Source organism: Gopherus evgoodei, unplaced genomic scaffold (genome assembly GCF_007399415.2).
Source record: "Gopherus evgoodei ecotype Sinaloan lineage unplaced genomic scaffold, rGopEvg1_v1.p scaffold_32_arrow_ctg1, whole genome shotgun sequence".
In the NCBI taxonomy this organism is placed as follows: domain Eukaryota; kingdom Metazoa; phylum Chordata; order Testudines; family Testudinidae; genus Gopherus; species Gopherus evgoodei.
In genome coordinates, this window is record NW_022059994.1 from 3,477,917 (window position 1) to 3,497,525 (window position 19,609).

The 19,609-nt window shown below is 43.5% G+C and overlaps 6 protein-coding genes across 11 annotated transcripts in view; 3 read left to right on the forward strand and 3 right to left on the reverse strand.

Moving 5' to 3' along the window:
* Positions 1-19,609, reverse strand: part of LOC115640751 (zinc finger protein 436-like) — a 452,700-nt gene that overhangs the window by 218,083 nt on the left and 215,008 nt on the right. The gene's annotated exons all lie outside the window — the stretch shown is intronic.
* The window catches only part of LOC115640827 (zinc finger protein 300-like), a 308,757-nt gene that overhangs the window by 137,090 nt on the left and 152,058 nt on the right, over positions 1-19,609 (reverse strand). The window lies entirely within an intron of this gene.
* The window catches only part of LOC115640730 (zinc finger protein 260-like), a 341,512-nt gene that overhangs the window by 111,689 nt on the left and 210,214 nt on the right, over positions 1-19,609 (reverse strand). The window lies entirely within an intron of this gene.
* The window catches only part of LOC115640774 (putative zinc finger protein 66), a 687,485-nt gene continuing 682,257 nt past the window's right edge, over positions 14,382-19,609 (forward strand). Inside the window, exons 1-2 of one of the 2 annotated variants that reach the window (XM_030543762.1) lie at positions 14,382-15,091; positions 15,611-15,737. In XM_030543762.1, the coding sequence (XP_030399622.1) occupies positions 15,068-15,091; positions 15,611-15,737 (151 nt within the window). In that variant the 5' untranslated portion in view covers positions 14,382-15,067. The remainder of the gene's footprint in view (positions 15,092-15,610; positions 15,738-19,609) is intronic. The other variant, XM_030543761.1, reaches the window with a different exon arrangement.
* The window catches only part of LOC115640738 (zinc finger protein 420-like), a 31,868-nt gene continuing 27,496 nt past the window's right edge, over positions 15,238-19,609 (forward strand). The window contains exon 1 of the mRNA XM_030543688.1: positions 15,238-15,397. The gene's annotated coding sequence lies outside the window, so the exon portion shown is untranslated. The remainder of the gene's footprint in view (positions 15,398-19,609) is intronic.
* LOC115640674 (zinc finger protein OZF-like) lies at positions 16,171-17,759 on the forward strand (the record flags this gene model as incomplete). The annotated part of the gene is made up of 2 exons (XM_030543549.1): positions 16,171-17,003; positions 17,340-17,759. Coding segments are annotated over 2 exons (1,137 nt in total), but the record flags the coding sequence as incomplete, so codon positions are not given.

Sequence of the window (19,609 nt, forward strand, 5' to 3'; positions counted from 1 at the left end):
CCACACCCCTTGCCCTGCCTGCAGCCAGACTCTTCCTCCAGTCAGACCCTGCCCTGCCTCCAGCCAGCCCCATGTCCACTGCTGCCCTGCAGTTCCCAGGGTAGTAACCCTGCACACTTGCTTCAATGAGGGGGACAGGGAGCAGCTGGGACCCACACCTGTGTACACCCTAGGGTAACCAGACAGCAAGTATGAGAAATCGGGATGGGGAGGAGGGTAATAGGATCCTATATAAGAAAAAGATTGGAAAATTGGGACTGTCCCTATAAAATCAGGACATCTGGTCACCCTAGTACACCCCCAGGGAGTGGCGGGGACACACACATGTGAAACAGAGCTCATTTCTAGTTCAGACCCATATGTTTAAAAAAGAACTTTAGGTAGGGTTAACATAAATCTGTATTTTCCCAGATATGTCAGGCTTTTTGGGTCTTAAATCGCCATCCAGGAAAATACGGACTTATGGTAACCTTATTGGTACAAAAAATACATACTGTGGCACATCCCTTAAATCAGAACTTGTTATAGGGAACCAGTTGCTAAGAAATGAATGGCTTTTTTTTACATTTTTTTTTTTAGTCATCCCTGCCGGAGCCCCACCAAAAATGTTCAAAGTGGGCCCTGCACTTCCTAAAGCCAGCCCTGAACACCGCCCGAGTGTGGGGGTGAGAGCGCCTCCGGGATCCTGACATCCCAGCACTTTACATACCTTCCTGGAGCCTCCCAACCTCTCTTTTACACAGTTCATTATGATACTTTGTCTTACAAACACCAAACACCATTACATATGCACAAAGATAAACAATTCCCCTGCCCCCGATATATACAGAGCTGTGCTTCTGCATATAGTATCTATCTGGGATGAATATTGAGCTCCCAGCTCTTCAGGAATCAGTAAAGAGTCAGCTTCCAAGCCACATGTTGAATCCTATTGTAAACAATATGGGTGACGCATGAGGCATTCTGAAGCAAGAGATAACTGGTAAAGTTTAAAGAAGATGCAGAAAAGAAGCTTTTCTTATGTTTTGTTTCTGTTGGATTTATTGTATTATGTATAGTAAGCGTTTAATATAAAAATTTGGTAGTAGGGTTTACAATGTTATAAGAAAAGATTATGCTATTACCATTATCCAGTCAATTTGAACAGTACTATTTTGAATTAGTGATAATTCACAGAGAGAGAAAGAAGAAAGCTGAATTTAGAGAACAATTATTAACCAGATTCTTGGTTATTCACCAGCCACATTGCTCCTGTCCAGGGCACAAAGCACCATAAACCCAGTATAGTCTGGACAAGAGAATATTCACCTCAAATTGGCATCTACTACACTCCCTGCCTGTGTCCGCCATTCCCAGTCACCACTAATCAGGATATAGCTGAGTGACAAGGTGGCATGGCTGAAACATTTATCAGGCAATTGAAAACTAGTATAGAGTACAATAGTCCTGAGAACATCGCTTAATTCTGAGCACTGTGTCTGCAACGTGATGCAGGATGGGCCTGTTGCCATGGCACCATTGGCACCATTGTAAACTCAGTACTGACCTCAAGCCCCCTCCCATAGCAAAACGCCCTTGGACCTTTTCTGGATCCCACCAAAAAATATTAAAATCTGCTGCCCCAGTGCTACTTTCTTTCTACAGGAGACATGATGCAGTGAAATAATTTCCCTACATTCCATCAAACTCTGCATCACACATTTTCAGTATTTAAAAGACTCTCTCATAACTATTTGTCTATGTGAAGTCTCACAACAGTTCACAAATTTTAGAATTGCCTTTAGCTACATTTATCTTGCCTGTGAACTCAGCTCTTACAGTCCTATTTTCACACGACATTGCTTGTGTGTAGAAACTGATTCACAAATATTCAGTAAGTTTATTATATGGTGTCATCTTAGAACCTTACCAAGGGCAAAAATCTTCTGCAACAATGAAGGCTTGGGCTGATGACCAGTGGCTGCAGAACTTTTGGATGGTCCACATTTCTGCATCTTTGTGCAAAACTCACCAAAATAAAAGCTGCACTGACAGTGGAGAAGAAAAAATAATTGTACTACGTCGATCTGCAACACCAGATTATTATTGGTCAATCACTGCTCTCTCTCCTAAACTAAGATGGAATGGATTTCTTTAATGTAAGTAGTCACAACATATGGTTAAATATTTTATGATCAATATCCTGTTAAGAACTCAGCAGTCACAGATAATACCTGTCTTCTGTGGTAACTAAGGCACAGTATCCTGTCTGTTCCCACAAACCAAAAGTGATCAGACAAAAAACTTGCATGGAGCAGTCAATGGAGGTGTGAGACATACGTACAACGCTGGTGACAAGCTTGAGGCAACTCCCCTACCTTCATTCACACCCGCTTTAACAGTTAGACAAATTCTAGTGGTGAAATTCTGATTGATATCTGATTGATATCCAAAATACTGAAGCAGACAAATTTCATTGTCAGCCCCCTGAAGGAACATCACCCATAGTAAGAAGTGATCAGCTCCTATTATCTAGACTAAAGAAATTCCTGCAGTCATCGGTTCACCCATAAACAAATCTACTGTTCTTACTTCAACCAATTCAACCTATTGCATATTTTCTCTACAAAACCATTTGCTCACTCTTAAGTAAGAATTCTTATGCCTGCATAGACCCAAATTCTGGCTGAGTTACAATCAGAGAATAGAATCAGAGAATATCAGGGTTGGAAGGGACCTCAGGAGGTATCTAGTCCAACCCCCTGCTCACAGCAGGACCAATCCCCAACTAAATCATCCCAGCCTGGGCTTTGTCAAGCCTGATCTTAAAAACCTCTAAGGATGGAGATTCCACCACTTCCTTAGGTAACCACATCTATTCCTGACAGATTCAAGACTGTGAGCTAAGATCATCATTGAAGACTCAGGAGTTCAAGCTTCCTGGAGTGGGTGAGTTTCCTCATTTTCTCTCTCTGTTTCCTTTTCTAACTCAGGTATTAAACTGTAAAAATGTAACTTACTTTGTTTAGGCTCTCCTTGTGATGTAAAGATGGGGATAGGGACATGCTACATCTGGGACAAATAAAGGTTTCAGCTTGAAAGTGCTGTTTGACTCATTCCATTGGGCACACAATGAGTACATTGATCGAGTTACACAACCACCCCCCTCCAGAACAGTAGAATTATCAGGGGGAAAACCCAGACAAGTAACCCCAATAAATGAGCATACCCCAAGTAAGGGGCAAATCTGGTAAAAGTACAGAAATACGAAAGGTATTCCTGGCTAACTGCCTGAATAATAAAGAATCTTTACAATAACTGTATAATCATTTCTTAAATGGTTTGCATGCCTGTAATCATGGTGATTTCTTTATTGCTCCTAATTTCTATATTGTTTATCTGTGTGGTGTCTGGTTTTTTTTTTATTTTCTTAGGCTGATATATAAGTAATTTTGCTGTGGGTAAAAAAATTTAGATGATGGGATCTAATTTCTTAGATAATCAAGTAACATTATGTTAGGATTGATTAGTTTAATTACATTAAAACGATTGATTAAAGACATTGCTGAGAATGAGGTGATACTGATATGGGTATGTTATACGGGTTCCTCTATTTCAGATTCTTCAGATTTCCAGACAACTATTTTCTCCAAAAAAGTTGCACCAAGCAAAAAATTACCTCAATACACATAATGGCAAGTAAGTAGAATTTTTCCATGTGTTCCCATGGAGGGGAGGGCTAGCTCAGTGTTTTGAGCATTGGCCTGCTAAACCCAGGGTTGTGAGCCTAATCCTTAAGGGAACCATTTATGGATCATGGGACAAAAAAAAAAAAAAAAAAAAAAGAAAGCAAGGCCAAAAAAAACTGTCAGGGACAGTACTTGGTCCTGATAGTGAAGGCAGGGGACTGGACTCAATGACCTAGTTCTGTGACATAAGTATATCCCCATATATTATTAAATATTACATATTTTTTAAAAACCCATTATCTTCAAGCAACTCTGCTTCTTTTTTTAATTGACAATTTTTTGCTGTTACATTTACTGTCCTGAGTCACTATGTCTATACATTGTTACAATCTTGTAGTGATCTCCTTATCTCTGATAACATTCACTCTTCATTGAGCAAATACAGCCAAAATTTGCAAGCCACAAATATTTCAGAATTATGCACATGCCTGCAATTTATTTATGTCTGTCATGTCACTGGCCTATGAATGATGTATTGTTTCTTGAGGTTTACCCTGCTTATGGGTTTGCAATGTACATCGCTTATCTTCTAACTCAACTTTGAGTCATATGCATTGATATGCCATGTTTGCACTTAAGTAACTTTTCTCTTGTAAACAATTCTCAGGGAAATCTTTTGAAGAAAAAATTGCAAATGTTTTAGCATACATAAGGAGTAGCACATATCCTGAAGGAATGAATAAAGCAGGCAGACTGAACCTGCGTCGATATGCTGTCAACTTTTCATTGGAAGGTAAGGAATATTTGTTTTAAGATAGTACTGGCACATAACACAGGAAACTTCAGCCTGTAAATGATGGTCATGATGTCCCAACACTGGGAGTATTTGGAGTGTTAACCTTACCTTCAATGGGACTGGAATTTGGATCTCTATTTTTATAAAAATTTTCCAGATAATCTGCCTATGCCAGTGGTGCAACAAAAGGAGTGTGCTGTGCAGTTGCGTGAGAAATGAGTCTAAAATTTATTTTAAAAAAAACTGATGACTTTGTTTCATTCCTTAATTATGTTATCCGGTCTGCTGCAAGCACCATCAACAATCACTATATGTTCAATGAGCAAAAACTATACACCAGGGCCGCCCAGAGGATTCTGGGGCCTGTGGTCTCTGGTGCCAAGGGGGCCCTGCTTCAGCAGTAATTCAGCTGTGGGGTGTCCCTCTGCCCTGGAGGAAGGACCCCCCCACTGGCGAAGACCAAGGGTGGAAGAAGCTCTGGGGGCCCGGGCCCCTTGAGAGTTTTCCAGGGCACAAGGAGCAAGTGAAGGACCCCGCTTCAGGGGCCCTGAAAAACTCTCGTGGGGGCCCGTGTGGGGCCTAGGACAAATTGCCCCACTTGCCCCCCCCTCTGGGCAGCCCCGCTATACACTGAAATTTCCCCCTTGTACTCAAGGCATTATGAACCAGACTGTATATAGATGTCTTTGATAGGCATATGCCTTTTAATTAATTAATGGTTTTGCCAATAACCACTTATAGCTTAAGTTAAACACTTTTCCCACACCCCAGCCCTGGCAGAAGCCACAAGGCAGCAGGGGAAGCCCCTATGCCTGACCCCATCTCCAGGAGACGTGCCTGGTGGGGCAGGAGACTCCACAGCACCCTGCTCCTAGTCCCCTAAAGAACCACAGGATCCAAAACTCCACCACGGCCCTGGGACTGGAGGAGCTCTCACTCCCTGGTACAGCCGTGACACAGGGACAGGGCTTCTGCAGTCCTGGTGCTGTGTGGGACAGCAGGGTGGGTGGGAAATGAGCCAAGGAGTTGTGGGCCCGGCAAAATGGTGGGGAGCCCAGGTGGAACATGGCTGCGATCCTGGGGAAGAGGACGAAAGAGATAAGGCCATAGGTGATGTAGCCAGTGGACAGGGTGGGTAGGGGCCCAACAATTGCTCTGTCCCAGGGCCCAGATAAATTTTAATCATCCTCTGTGCTCCATCTTCTATGATCAACAGAGGGGAGATTGTTCCATTCAGCAAAAGGAAGAAAGGTTGTCGTTGTACATACCATGAAAGAAGCCCTGCAACTCTTTAAAAGGTATCATGACAGTCCAGCGGGTGGACATCTAGGAATATTCAAAACCAGGAATGCGCTGACATCAAAATACTATTGGCCAGGGATGACAAAAGACATTGCCAATTGGGTATGTAAAGTAATGAAACAAAATCCTGATGAATGGTATTTACAATTGAAATAGAAGTTCAAAATGAATGAAAGAAATATAAAAGTATATTTGGTGTGCAAATGTGAACTCTGTTCCCTTGTGATACTATTTCCATAACGAAATGTTCATGTCATCATATTGTTCCATCAAAAACAGGTTGCACAGTGTCTGACTTGCCAGAAAGAGGGAAAGCAATCAAATCTGGATACCACCTTGGAAAGCATAAAGGTGAATTTTTGAATCAGACACGTTATTGTTTATCATTATCCATGGTTATTTCTGCAATACAATGAGGGTTTGATTTTGAAACAAGTCCAATGCATGTAAGTGGCACAGCATAGTGCAGCAATTACCTCTAATACGCCTTCGCACTGGCTGGGGATATTTCTTCTGCTTTACTCTGGTATTGTTTTCAATCACTCATTCCTGCACTTCTTTTTGTTTGTTTATTCTTTCTTTCTTTTTCTTCTGCATTTAAAAGTGGGCTTTCATTTGGATTCTATGGCTGTTATAACCATATTACATTGCGTACTCTGCTTCTGACATATGGGTTCATTGAGAACATTTAGTAATAAACATTTGAAATATGACTGTAACTGGTACCCTTCTATGTAGGTCACTCGGATCTGGGAATTGGTGGGAATGGATTTAATAGGACCGTTTCCAGTAACAAAGAATGGATACCAGTACATACTTACAGCCATAGATTATCTTTCAAGATGGGTGGAAGCCTTTCCACTTAGAAATAAGTCATCATCTGAGGTGGTAGAGATCATGTTCACCATGATTCTTCGACGTGGATGCCCACAGCGGATACTGACAGATCGTGGTGCAGAATTCAATAATACGGTAACGATTTCTTTTTTTCTGGTTATTTGTACCATGTACTCAAACTCACTGTCAGGTCACCCATAGATCTCAAACAACCACCATCTTTTCTTTTTATATATATAAACTGCTGTTGGTCACCATCAGTGTTGCTGTAAAATTATTTTTCTTCATATCTAACAAAGAAACGAACAACTACTTGTTTCCAAAACAAATATGAGAAGACATGCTATTCCTGTTGCTAATTACACATAAAAGTAGTGGCAGATACGAAAAGGAACATTCCTCAACACAAGTCTATATGTACGTTTATGGTGTAACTTTTTTTCTTTTAGTGTAACTTCTATGTTTGTAATAAATTGGGAATAGAACGTAGCTTCACCAGTCCGTACCACCCACAAACCAATGGCTTGGCTGAAAACGCTAATAAATCCATAAAAAGGTAAGTGAATGGGTGGGTATTGTACAGTAGTAATGGCAAGTAGAATGTGCTATACTAGAAGATGCAACTCACAAAAAAATCTTCAAAAGCAATGTGTTACATGGAAATCTTTTTCATTACGTATGATTGTGTATGATCTGTTTCAAACAAGACCGTACATGTGACTTTCTTTTCTTAAACAATCAAATCAATGTGCCTTTGTTACAGAGCACTGCGGAAGATGGTTGATGACAATGGGAGTAATTGGGATAAATTACTTGAACCCATTTTGTTTTATTTGCGAACTAAAATACATGCAACAACAAAAATTTCACCTTTCCGACTAATGTTTTGTGATGACGCAGTGTTTCCAGAAGATGTCTTAGATAATTACACGGTAAGTGTATGTTATTCCCAGCACCTTTCATGTACACATGGCATTCTGTGTGCCTTCATTTTACAAATACAACCACTTCTCCATTTGTTTACAAAGATCCCAGATCTGAATATGTTCGTGGAAGATTTCTTCAAAGAGAACAGCATGAATATGAAATCGAGACATGACGCTGACATTGTGCTGCCACTAAGTAACATTGCTAAAGCACAAGAAAAACAACAAAGACATTATGCTAAAAGAAAGACTTCTAAATATGGGGAAATAACATTTGAAGTTGGGGACTCTGTACTATTACTGAATGCTAGACAGAGAACAAGAAAAGAAGGAGTATTGGAATCTAAATATCAGGGACCATACAAAATTATGAGTGTTGAAGGTAAGAGAGTGAATTACAAACCATCTCAGGGAAACAGTTAGGAACCACGTACAGTATTGCACACTTAAAACCAGTAAAAGAGCCAACAGCATTAGCTGCTGAAAGCACATCAGAGGGCAAAACTGGAACTGAAATTGTAGTTGGTGACGCTGAACCAGAAACACCCACGGAAGAGATTAGAGAAGTGGATGGCACTGTATCTCATGACAGCAAAGTGGAAAACATAGAGGTCACAGCAATAGAAAAAGAGGACTATATAGGGCAAGATGTGTCAAACAATGATACAAGTGATGCTGATGACAGTTTTGATGACATGCTTACAGAGGAAGTGGAAGACAAGCAATGGCTTCTGAAAGGTAATTGGTTACCGCTCTTTTCTTAAACAGATTAACATACTTTATAACTTGAACTATATTAAAGGTTTTCATGTACAAAGTGGCGGCATTGACAGTATTAAAGCAGAGAAAAAGGCAACTGTATTACCATGCATGTAATACGTGTTAATATTTTTTTCCTAGTAAAATTGGTAATGACCAGCAAACACACAGAGAGACTGGAGGCGAAAGTGAGAAACATAAAATTATATGGCTCTTCATTTCATTGCCTGAAACCGAGAAGCTGGATAAGTGATGAGGTACACTTAAGTACCACTAAACATGTATTGTTGATGTGATTGATTACTCAAATACCATTGTAATTGTGCTTTTCTTCCATCGTGTGTTGTAGGTTATTGATGCATTTTTGAGCTGTGTAGTTGAGAAAGCAGATGGAAAGGTAGGCTAGTTACTGTGATACATGACACAATACACTGATACACTAAGTAAACAATCACGGGAATATGTGGCACAACATATTTAAGTCCAAATGCCCTTGAAATATCAACAGACACCTGAAATTTCAACATTTCTGTGTATATACTGCTGCCGAACATTTACTAAAATGTATTTGGAGGTGCATATCGGACATACAATAGAGGGCCACATTAGTTTTGCTGTACAGTTCAGTGGGTCCATTAATTGAACACAAGTATGCGAACAGCTTAGTCACCTTTTAAAGGAAGTAAGACAGAGCACATTGATTACAAATCATTTTGTTTTTATAGGACTCTCTTACATATACGTATCTCATTTTTAACACTAAGGATCAGTTTCATGTCTGTCTATATTAAATTCATTATGTTCTTGACGTGCCACAATTATTAATGCATTAATAGCTTTGTTGACTGTCAACAGGTACAAGCCATCTCATCAGTAGTTTCCACTGTCATTCTCTCAGGCAGAGCTACACAAGTGAAAGTGAAGGTAAATGTTAACACACTTTCATACATAAAATGAAAAAAAACCAATTTCAGTCACTGAGTTAAACACAGTGTGAAACAGCAAAAATAATGATATGTTTGATGTGGGGGAGTAGTCTAATAGTAATACATGTAATGAATCTGGGAAATACAGTATAATGTATATTTCATGGTTTGCCTCACTGGAAACTATAATTACATTTCTAATTTCTTTTAAATAAATACAGAGTGAATTACTTCAAAATGATATATTATTGCTTCCTTACCACACACCAGGTCATTGGGTTCTTACGGTAAGATGTTTTGTATTGTGCTTCTGGATTATGGGCAATAAATGTGGCAATAAATAAGAGATTTGTAACACAAATATGGTAGTGGTGATATAATTTGCCATGCTGCGGGTTTTCTGGGAGTTCAGTGCATGCTAAGGAAAGTGGAATGTGATTGTTAAAAATACATTGATACTGTCAATTTACATTGTTCATGTAACATGGAAGAATACATTCTGTAAAGAGTTGATTGATTTCACAATATGCTTATACGTTATGTGTTACTGTTACATTACAAATGATAATATGTTAATTGCATACTGATTGTTGATATATTTTTTGAATATATATAAATTATTTGAAATAATCACATTACCAATACATTTTTTGAATATATTTAAACTTACAGATAGCCTTGATGAAAAAAAAGGAATTGTTAATAATTGACCCCTTGTATGATGAGATCAGATAAGAAAGAACATGCCTGAGGAATTGGAGGTGATTTATTAGATACTTACTTTCACAGTGGACACTAACTGTTCCATTGAAATTGTTTTTAAAGGGAATGTTACAATAATGGGAATAATGTCTTCCTATTAGCTACAAATAAACATTGAAACAGCATATACTTGTACTGAATGTATTTAATAATGGACTTTGAGTGAACTTGTGTCATAAACAGATAGCTAAGGGTTAATGTCTCTTTCACCTGAAGCACCTGACCAGAGGACCAATCAGGAAACCGGATTTTTTCAACTTTGGGTGGAGGGAATTTTGTGTCTGAGGTCTTTGTTGTCTGTCTACCTGCTTTCTCTGAGCTTTGGAGAAGTAGTTTCTGCTTTCTAATCTTCTGTTTCTAAGTGTAAGGACAAAGAGATCAGATAGTAAGTAATATGGTTTCTTTTCTTTGGTATTTGCATGAATATAAGTGCTGGAGTGCTTTGATTTGTATTCTTTTTGAATAAGGCTGTTTATTCATATTTCTTCTAAGCAATCAACCCTGTATTTTGTCACCTTAATACAGAGAGACCATTTGTATGCATTTTTCTTTCTTTTTTATATAAAGCTTTCTTTTTAAAACCTGTTAAAGTTTTCTTTACTGGGAAATTTCTGGGAAATTGAATCTGTACTCACCAGGTAATTGGTGGGGAGGAAGAAATCAGGGGGAGATCTGTGTGTGTTGGATTTGCTAGCCTAATTTTGCATTCCCTCTGGGTGAAGAGGAAAGTGCTTTTGTTTCCAGGACTGGGAACGGAGATGAGGAGTCACTCTGTTTGGATTCACAGAGCTTGTGTCTGTGTATCTCTCCAGGAGCACCTGGAGGGGGGAAGGGAAAAAGGATTATTTCCCTTTGTTGTGAGACTCAAGGGATTTGGGTCTTGGGGTCCCCAGGGACGGTTTTTCAGGGGGACCAGAGTGCCCCAAAACACTCTAATTTTTTGGGTGGAGAATAATGTCTTCCTATTAGCTACAAATAAACATTGAAACAGCATATACTTGTACTGAATGTATTTAATAATGGACTTTGAGTGAACTTGTGTGATGTGACTGGGGAACGACTTCACAGAATGTGGACACACACGAAACAGTAGCATGTTGCATGATTGAGAATGTGTTATTATCATCATGGGGCACAGCAACTCAGGTGACACACTGTGTAAGTGTGAGACAATAATATGAAAACAAGTGTGTCTATATGTGAGCAATGTCATTTCAATGACTAAGTAAAAAGCGAGAGAATGGATTTTTATCTATGTCCAGAAACCAGAGTGGGAAATAACGGAAAGCAAAGCTCATTTATGCAGTCTGCTAATGTACTCTGTAAAAATTTCAGAAACTTCATCAAACGATTAACTAGTAAATTCTCATCTGATTGGAACAGTAAAATTATGCAGCATCCCAGACAAAGTGATGGCCACAACTGTGGACCACTCATCTTAAAGGTATTGAATACCAAATTGGCATTATTATTGGTAATATATGTTTAATTATCCATGTTGAAAGTAAATGCCAGAGATTACCAGTGGACACTGCACTGGTGTCCTTGCCATTGTGGATGGTGGTGGGCTTGTGGCCACAATAAGGGATGGGTTCTCCAGTGGCAGGTGCGGTGCTGGGGGACCAGATTCTACCATCCAGCCCTTCCTGACAGCTGCTGTTGCAGTGGCCAGGAGCACCAGGCCCTTGTAAATCACTGTAACCCAGAGCCCCTTTTGGTCCTCCACAGTAGGCAGCCCTGCCAGGAGCATTTAACAGCACTGCCAGACCGTATGGCAGGGCCGCAGATGCAAGGGGGAGGGGATAAAGGGGGCAGTGCTGTTAAAGCATAAAGCACTGCCACATCGGAAGTGTAACGTCAGCCATGTATGGTCTGGAACCAGTGGCCAATTCTTACCGGTACACTGGACCAGCCCACTTTCACCTATGGTAAGTATGAGGTGTATTCTAAATATCAGTGTTGTTAGTTTGCAGAAACATATTTGCAGCACAAAGCCATCAGTACGGTGGAAACAACACAGAAGGCTAATACTGCGTTTAGAAGACATATAGCAATTCTCCTAATGAAGGAGTTAGGTAATTACTTTCTACCATGTATTGTGGACTCATTAGGCACATGTGAGGATAACATGAAGAGTGGAATTCTGTCACATAACAGACAGTTATCTTAATAACCCTAACGTGGGATATCTCACAGGTTTGCTTCTGAAATGGTGACTATGAATCAATAATATCTTTAAGTACACAAAAATTTGAATGGGGTGAATGATTACTATTGATCGACCAGTTAAATGAAATTTGAATTTTTAGATACAGGTGTAGTAAAGTTAAAATTTGAAAAAAATATTCCAAAAAAAGGAAAAGATATGTGTGTTCAAACCATTGACTGGATTACAATATTGACAATTAATACATCAAGTTTAGCATTTTCAGTGTTGGTCGTAACATATTCATCATTTCGTAACGCTATATTTATTTTTAAGAAAGCGTGGAGGACTACTGCATATACTGCAACCTTATCGACTGTGAAAAAGAAAGTGAGGATTGCACAATGGTAAGAAACATAGAATTACATGAGAAATATATGTCATAAACTGCGTAAGGATCATGATCCTTGTAAAAATTCCACAACATTAAACATTTTCTTCATGCTGATAGTTATATATTAGGTAATGTTCACATGTGGAAGGAATAGGATGAGTCAATGCAAAGTATGTATAACATAACTTCTGTGATTTAAGTTCTTAATTCTTACTTATCAAAGGTCCAGTGTGATTCTTGCAAGAGGTGGGCACATATACCATGCATTCCAGAAGGAACCAATCAAGAAAACCTGACATATGAGAAGAAAGACTACAACTCAAGACATGTGCATAGTTCACTTCATTAACAAAAAGAAAAAAGGCAATAAAGAAAACCCATTGTTTAACTGCCTCTTGTTCAAAACATTATGTAACCCAAGGAAATATATTTCTATGTATACATCAGATTATAATAAATGTTCTTGATGTTAAATAAACTATTCTCTGTATTTCTGTCCATATATATAATGCAAACTATAAAATTGTAAAAGTAATTTTAAAAAATGAAAGTGGTGTCATGATAGGCGTGCTCCATACCCCCTAACCTAACCTCCCTTTTCATGTATTCATACACAAAAAAGCGAAAGAGCGTGCCTCGAGCAGCGATGTCATTGGAACTAAACAAGGAGGAAGCCAGTGGAAACAATGAAAGAGGCCACTCTGGTTATCACCTTGGGGTCAGGGGTGTGCCCTGTACCCCCAAACCTTACTTCCCTTTACACGTATTCACACACAAAAAAGCGAAAGAGCGTGCCTCGATCACCCAATAGGTCAATTTGGCACATTAGCCAGGAGGAAGCAGATCGTGAGTGTTTTCGACCACGAACTCCATCCCTCCCGATTTGCAACCATCCCCGGACCAGTGACAGGTGCATAGGCAGCCATGTCATTGGAACTAAGCAAGGAGGAAGCCAGTGGAAACAATGAAAGGGGCCACTCTGGTTATCACCTTAGGGTCAGGGGTGTGCCCTGTACCCCCAAACCTTACTTCCCTTTACACGTATTCACACACAAAAAAGCGAAAGAGCGTGCCTCGATCACCCAATAGGTCAATTTGGCACATTAGCCAGGAGGAAGCAGATCCTGAGTGTTTTCGACCACAAACTCCATCCCTCCCGATTTGCAACCTCATGGACCAGGCGGCAACAATCCCTGAGCAGGAGCACAGATGGTTTCCTTATGTGGCAGAAACTGAAGCTAGTTTGAAATGGGAGGGTTGCTCAAAGTGACGTTACACCTGACCTGGAAATGCTGCAGCGCGACTCCTGCAGCGCTAGGACCCAGGGAGCAGCCGGGAGGCGGCTGTGGGGCAGCGAGCGCTGGGCTCCGGCCCGGCAGCAGGAAGTGACTCGCAGCCGCTGCGGTGACTCTGGCTCCCAGGCTCCTGGCGAGATCCCCGAGCCCCGGCGGCTGGTGCTGGGAGCCCGGAGCCCTGGCTGCAGCCGGGAGAGGGGAATCTCCAGCAGGGCCCTTCCCGCTGCTCCCCAGGAGCCTCTCCCAGGGCAGAGCCCCCAGCCCGGCCCGGCCCCTGCCCCGGGGGCCCCGCTCGGAGGGAAGGTGAGAGAGACCCGCCCCCCCCCGGCCCCCCCGGGCTGCAGGAGGCGGAGGCTAAAGAGGTGCGGGGGGGGGGAACGGAGAGGCGGATGCGGGGGGCAGGCTGGGATGGGGGCGGGGGCGCACTGAAGGGAAGATGGGGCGATGCGGGAGTATCGGTGGGATTGTGGGGCTGAGGGGAGCGAGGCTGGAATGGGGGAAGATGTGAGTGGGGGGCACTGCGAAGGAAGGGGAGATGTGGGGAGGCGGGTAGCAGGAGATCCCCAGGCAGCTTCTCTGCCCCATGGGACACAATTGCGGAGGGGTGAAGAGACTCTCTTCTCCAGGAACTGGTCTCCCCCAGCTTTGGGAGTGATGGGGGGCAAGTGGGGAACTAACCCCACAGGAAGCAGAGGCTACAAGGCAAAAACCCAGCCCCCCACCCACACCCTGCTCCCTGTGTGTTACTATCACACACATTCGTGCTGATGGGGTCTGTGTGTCTTGAGTGTTGGGGGCTGCCTGCAGCCCTGGTCTGATTTCCCTGCAGGTTTCCGATCTCAGCCACACCAGAGTCAGACCAGAGTCACTGCTGGCTCTGGCAGTGGGAGAGTGTGGATGTGCCAATGGGATCAGCCTCTGCCTGCCTATCCCTGGGGGCTGCAGGGGGAGTCCAGGGCAGCTCATTCTTCAGGTGTTGCCACAACAGGGCTGTGGCTGTTGCCAAGGGAGAGGGATTTACACTGCAATGGGGGGCAATCCCCCCAAGTGGCCCCTTTGATTCTGCTCTTTTCTAGCATTTGGTTCAGGATGCTGTTACTGGGAGGGTCTGAAGAGGCTGTGTGGAACTGCGGTATGACATGGACTGAAGCCCCTTCTATAACCTCCCCCGTCGCCTCTCTCGCCCCGACAGGCTGAGGAATTATGTCCACATTTCACTCCAGATCGGCCCATCTTCCAGTGGACAGGGAAGGGAAATGGCTTCGATGGAGCCAGCTCAGATGGGGGATTTTTAGAGAGGGGCGGGGCAGGGTGAGGGAGAGGCAAGGAGGAGACAGAGTGTGAGAAACCTGCTGATTTTCTGAGTGGGCCCATTGGTGATGGGGGAGGGGAGACGGGATATCCCCAATTTCTCAAACAGGATTTAACCCCCTTGCACAGGGCTGGGAACATTTTCCAGGCTCCCAGTGCTGGAGCCTGACCCCACTGGCCAGAGGCTGCTGTGAAATACGCAGGGAAGCTGTTGGGATTCCTGTTCCCGTCTCTGGCTCAGAGCTCTGCTTCCCGTATCAGCCTGTGGCTGGCAGGTGTGTGGGAAATGTGCTGCGTGTGCGGCGGGGACAAGGAGCTCCCACCTTCTCCCACCCCCTGAAGCCTCCTGGCTGCTCTGAGCAGGGTGGGGGTGAGACTCTGTACTCTGGCCCTCCCAGAGCTTCCATTTCTTTATCCTTCCTCCCACATGACTAGGGGGATTGTGGCTGGGGCAGCAGGTGCTGAGTGAGGGACTCTTGTTGTTTCAGATGCCGGTGACCTTCGAGGAGGTGGCTGTGTATTTCACCCAGGCGCAGGGGGCTCTGCTGGACCCCGCTCAGAGAGCCCTCTACAGGGACGTCATGCTGGAGAACTACGAGACGGTGACCTCACTGGGTAAGGGAGTCCCATCCCCTCAGTTATTAGAAGCCGTGGGATCTGCATGTCTGAATCTGGTCAGGTTCTTCCCATGTCAGTTAGATCAGAAGTGAGTGGGTTCCATAATGCACAGCTGCCGTGTGAGAGAGTCTTGCATCTCCGTGTCCCCTCCAGTGGGACATGGGTGTCAATACCCAATGGACAAGTTAAACCATCCCCACCCCTCCAGCTTTCGAAGGGGCCTAATTCCAGCATTGTCCTGTCTGTGTTGTTTCTTGGCTGCACACACAATCCCTGTTCACCTCCCTCCTTGGGAATAGCTCCAGCCTGGGGACGGCTCTGGGCTGTGCAGGCTTAGAAAGAGGCAGGGGTTTAAGTCCAGAGCTGTGTGTGAGTCAGCAAGGCTCCCAGAGCGCACAGATCCTGGGAACGCCTAGTGAGTGTGTAGTAATATTTCAAGTCACCTCCCCAGACAACTTCCTCTGCGCAAGGGAATTTTTCCCAGTGCTGGGATCAGAGAGAAGCCTCGGGAAATTGGCACAGGTCAGAAAGGCTTGTGGGAAATCACCCAAGGAAGAAAGTGGATGACTCTATTAATGGTGGGGGAGGAGACAAGGATCCCAGAACGCAGCAGGCAAATCGCAAGGAGGAGACACCCGGGCACTGCCTCCAATTTGGGAAAGGATTAATTCTAAAATCACAACTTGTGACACCTCAGACATTCCATACTGGAGAGAAACCCCTTCAATGCTTGGACCGTGGCGAAAGCTTCACTAGCCACTCAGATCTTAATGACCATGGGAGAAGCCACACTGGAGAGAAGCCCATTCAATGCCTTGAGTGTGGGAAATGTTTCAGTTCTAAGTCAGCACTAATTTCACATCAAGGAAGCCACACAGAAGAGAGACCCCATAAGTGCTTAGACTGTGGGAAAAGTTTCATACAAAGGTCAAAGCTTGTTAAGCATCAGGCAATCCACACAGGAGAGAGACCCCATAAGTGCTTGGATTGTGGGAAAAGCTTCAAGCAGAGGTCACACCTTCTTAGACATCAGGCAATCCACACAGGAGAGCGACCTCACAAGTGCTTCGACTGTGGGAAAAGTTTTAGATACAGGTCCAACCTTTTTAGTCATCAGGTAATCCATACAGAAGAGAGCCCTCATAAGTGCTTGAACTGTGGGAAAAGTTTCAAGTGGAGATCAGACCTTGTTAATCATCATGGGATCCACACAGGAGAGAGACCCTACAAGTGCTTGGACTGTGGGAAAAGTTTCATACGGAGGTCAAAGCTTGTTAATCATCAGGCACTCCACACAGGAAAGAGATCCCACAAATGCTTGCGCTGTGGAAAAAATTTCATACACAGGTCAAGCCTTGTTGATCATCAGGCAATCCATACAGGAGAGAGACCCCATAAGTGCTTGGACTGTGGGAAAAGTTTCTTTCAGAGGTCATACTTTGTTAAACATCAGGTAATCCACTCAGGAGAGAAACCCCATAAGTGCTTGTACTGTGAGAAAAGTTTCATACAGAGGTCAGACCTTGTTAAACATCAGGCAATCCATACAGGAGAGAGACCCCATAAGTGCTTGGCTTGTGGGAAAAGTTTCATGCGGAGGTCAGACATTGTTAAACATCAGGCAGTTCACACAGGAGAGAGACCCCATAAGTGCTTGGACTGTGGGAAAAGTTTCAAACGGAGGTCAGGCCTTATTGATCATCAGTCAGTCCACACCGGAGAGAAACCCCATAAGTGCTTGGACTGTGGGAAAAATTTCACACGGAGATCAGTCCTGGTTAAACATCAGAGAATCCACACCGGAGAGAGACCCCATAAGTGCTTGGAGTGTGGGAAAAATTTCAGAGAGAGATCACACCTCATTAAACATGGGAGAATCCACACAAGATCTAAACTTCTGTGACACATGACAAGAAAGGGTTAAACAGCTTGCATGTAGTTGACTCAGGCTTGATGTACACTAGTTTGTTATTTCTGAATTAGACGAGTTAATTAAAAAAAATCATTCTGTCCACATGACCAAACTGCTTTTTTCTATTTTAAGGGCTGTGTAATCCGATTTCTGTATTCCACCTCGGCAAGTGGAATAGCGCTTAAATTGAGATCGCAATCCTGGGTTAAAGGTATTGTGGATGCAATTCGGCGTTATTGGCTTCGGGTAGCTATCCCAGAATGCTCCCTTGTGACCGCTCTGGACAACGCTCTTGTTAGGATATAGATATTCAGGCCTGTCTGCAAAGGCCTATACTGTAAGAATTTAGGTGTATTCTTATCACTTAGCTAGTTACAGAGGTATAGAAGAAAGAATCAGAATCACTGTCTGCCAGTGTAAGGGCCTCCTCTCACTGTGACAGTCTGAGGCCTGGTTCTTAGGCTAAGGCCTTCGGCTAAGCAGCAGAGGCAGCCATAAGCTGGGAATTGTATGGTCACATCCTCACATTCCAAACTAGTCACATTGATATGAGGAGTTATTGGGCTGTTAGGAATACAATCCTGTCCTGATAGTCGTGTCACCTCCAGAGAAAGGGAAGAGCCTAGAAGATGTAAAAGGAAACTTCGTTTGATAGTATCCTGTCTGGCAAGAACTCACTTATCAATAGCTGGGGTATGAAATCCTCATTTCTGTATTGTTCTATCACTGTAGTCTCCACTTCCCTGTTGTTTGTCTGTATAATCTCTGTCTAGTTTTGTGATTGTGTCTGTCTGCTGTATAATTAGTTTTGTTGAGTGCAAACCAATTAAGATGGTGGGATATAATTGGTTAAATAACCATGTTACAGTATGTCAGGATTGGTTAGTTAAATTTCAGTAAAATGATTGGTTAAGGTATAGCTAAGCAGAAGTCAAGTTTTACTATATAGTCTGCAGTCAATCAGGAAGTAAGGAGGGGAATGGGAACAGGGACTCGGGGTGGCGGAATTGGAATCGTGTTTTGCTAAGTGGGGGGAATGAGAACAGGGAATGGGAACAAGGACACAGGCAAGTCTCTGTGGTGTCAGAGCTGGGAAGGGGGACACTGAGGAAGGGAACTGGAATGATGCTTGCTGGAAGTTCACCCCAATAAACATTGAATGGTTTGAGCCTTTGGACTTCGGGTATTGTTGCTCCCTGTTCATGCGAGAAGGACCAGGGAAGTGAGAAGGTGAAGGAATAAGCCCTCTAACAACTCTCAACTCCAGTGCAACTCCCAGGTGGGCAGGAAAAGCTCTGGGATCTTTTGAATTTCGTTTCCTGTTTGGTGACCATCAGCACACTCCACCGTCACAGGCGACCATGCAGAGTCCACCATCACAAGAGATCACGGAAAAAACAAACTCGGGATGACATGTTCGTCGAGCTCATGCAGCCCTCTCGCACTGATAGGGCCCAGCTGAATGCGTGGAGGCAAACAATTGTGGAGTCCCGTAAAGCATTACAGGAACTCGAAGAGAGGAGGGATGCACGCGATGAGAGCAGGCAGGATGCTATGGTCAAGCTCATGGCGGAGCAAACAGACATGCTCCGCTGTATGGTGGATCTAATGCGAGAAAGGCAGCAAGACCGCTCGGGGGGCAGCATTTTGTGCGCTCCCCACAGGGCACACGGGAGCTTCCGGTTCCACTCTCATCGCACCGCCAAAGAAGGATCTTCTGCCGATTTGCCACGGAAAGCAGCGGGAGTCACTTGAGCAGCTGAATGATTGCCGCTGTCGCCGGCGGCATTTCGGCAGAGGGTCCTTCAGCGGCACGATGGGAGCGTAACCGGAAGCTCCCGTGCACCCTGTGGGGAGCGCACAAAATGCTGCCCCGCTCCTGTACTAAGCATGCATGGTTGTTGCAGCCAACCAAAGCCCATGAGGCTAAACCATTTAATCTAAAATAAAAAATGCA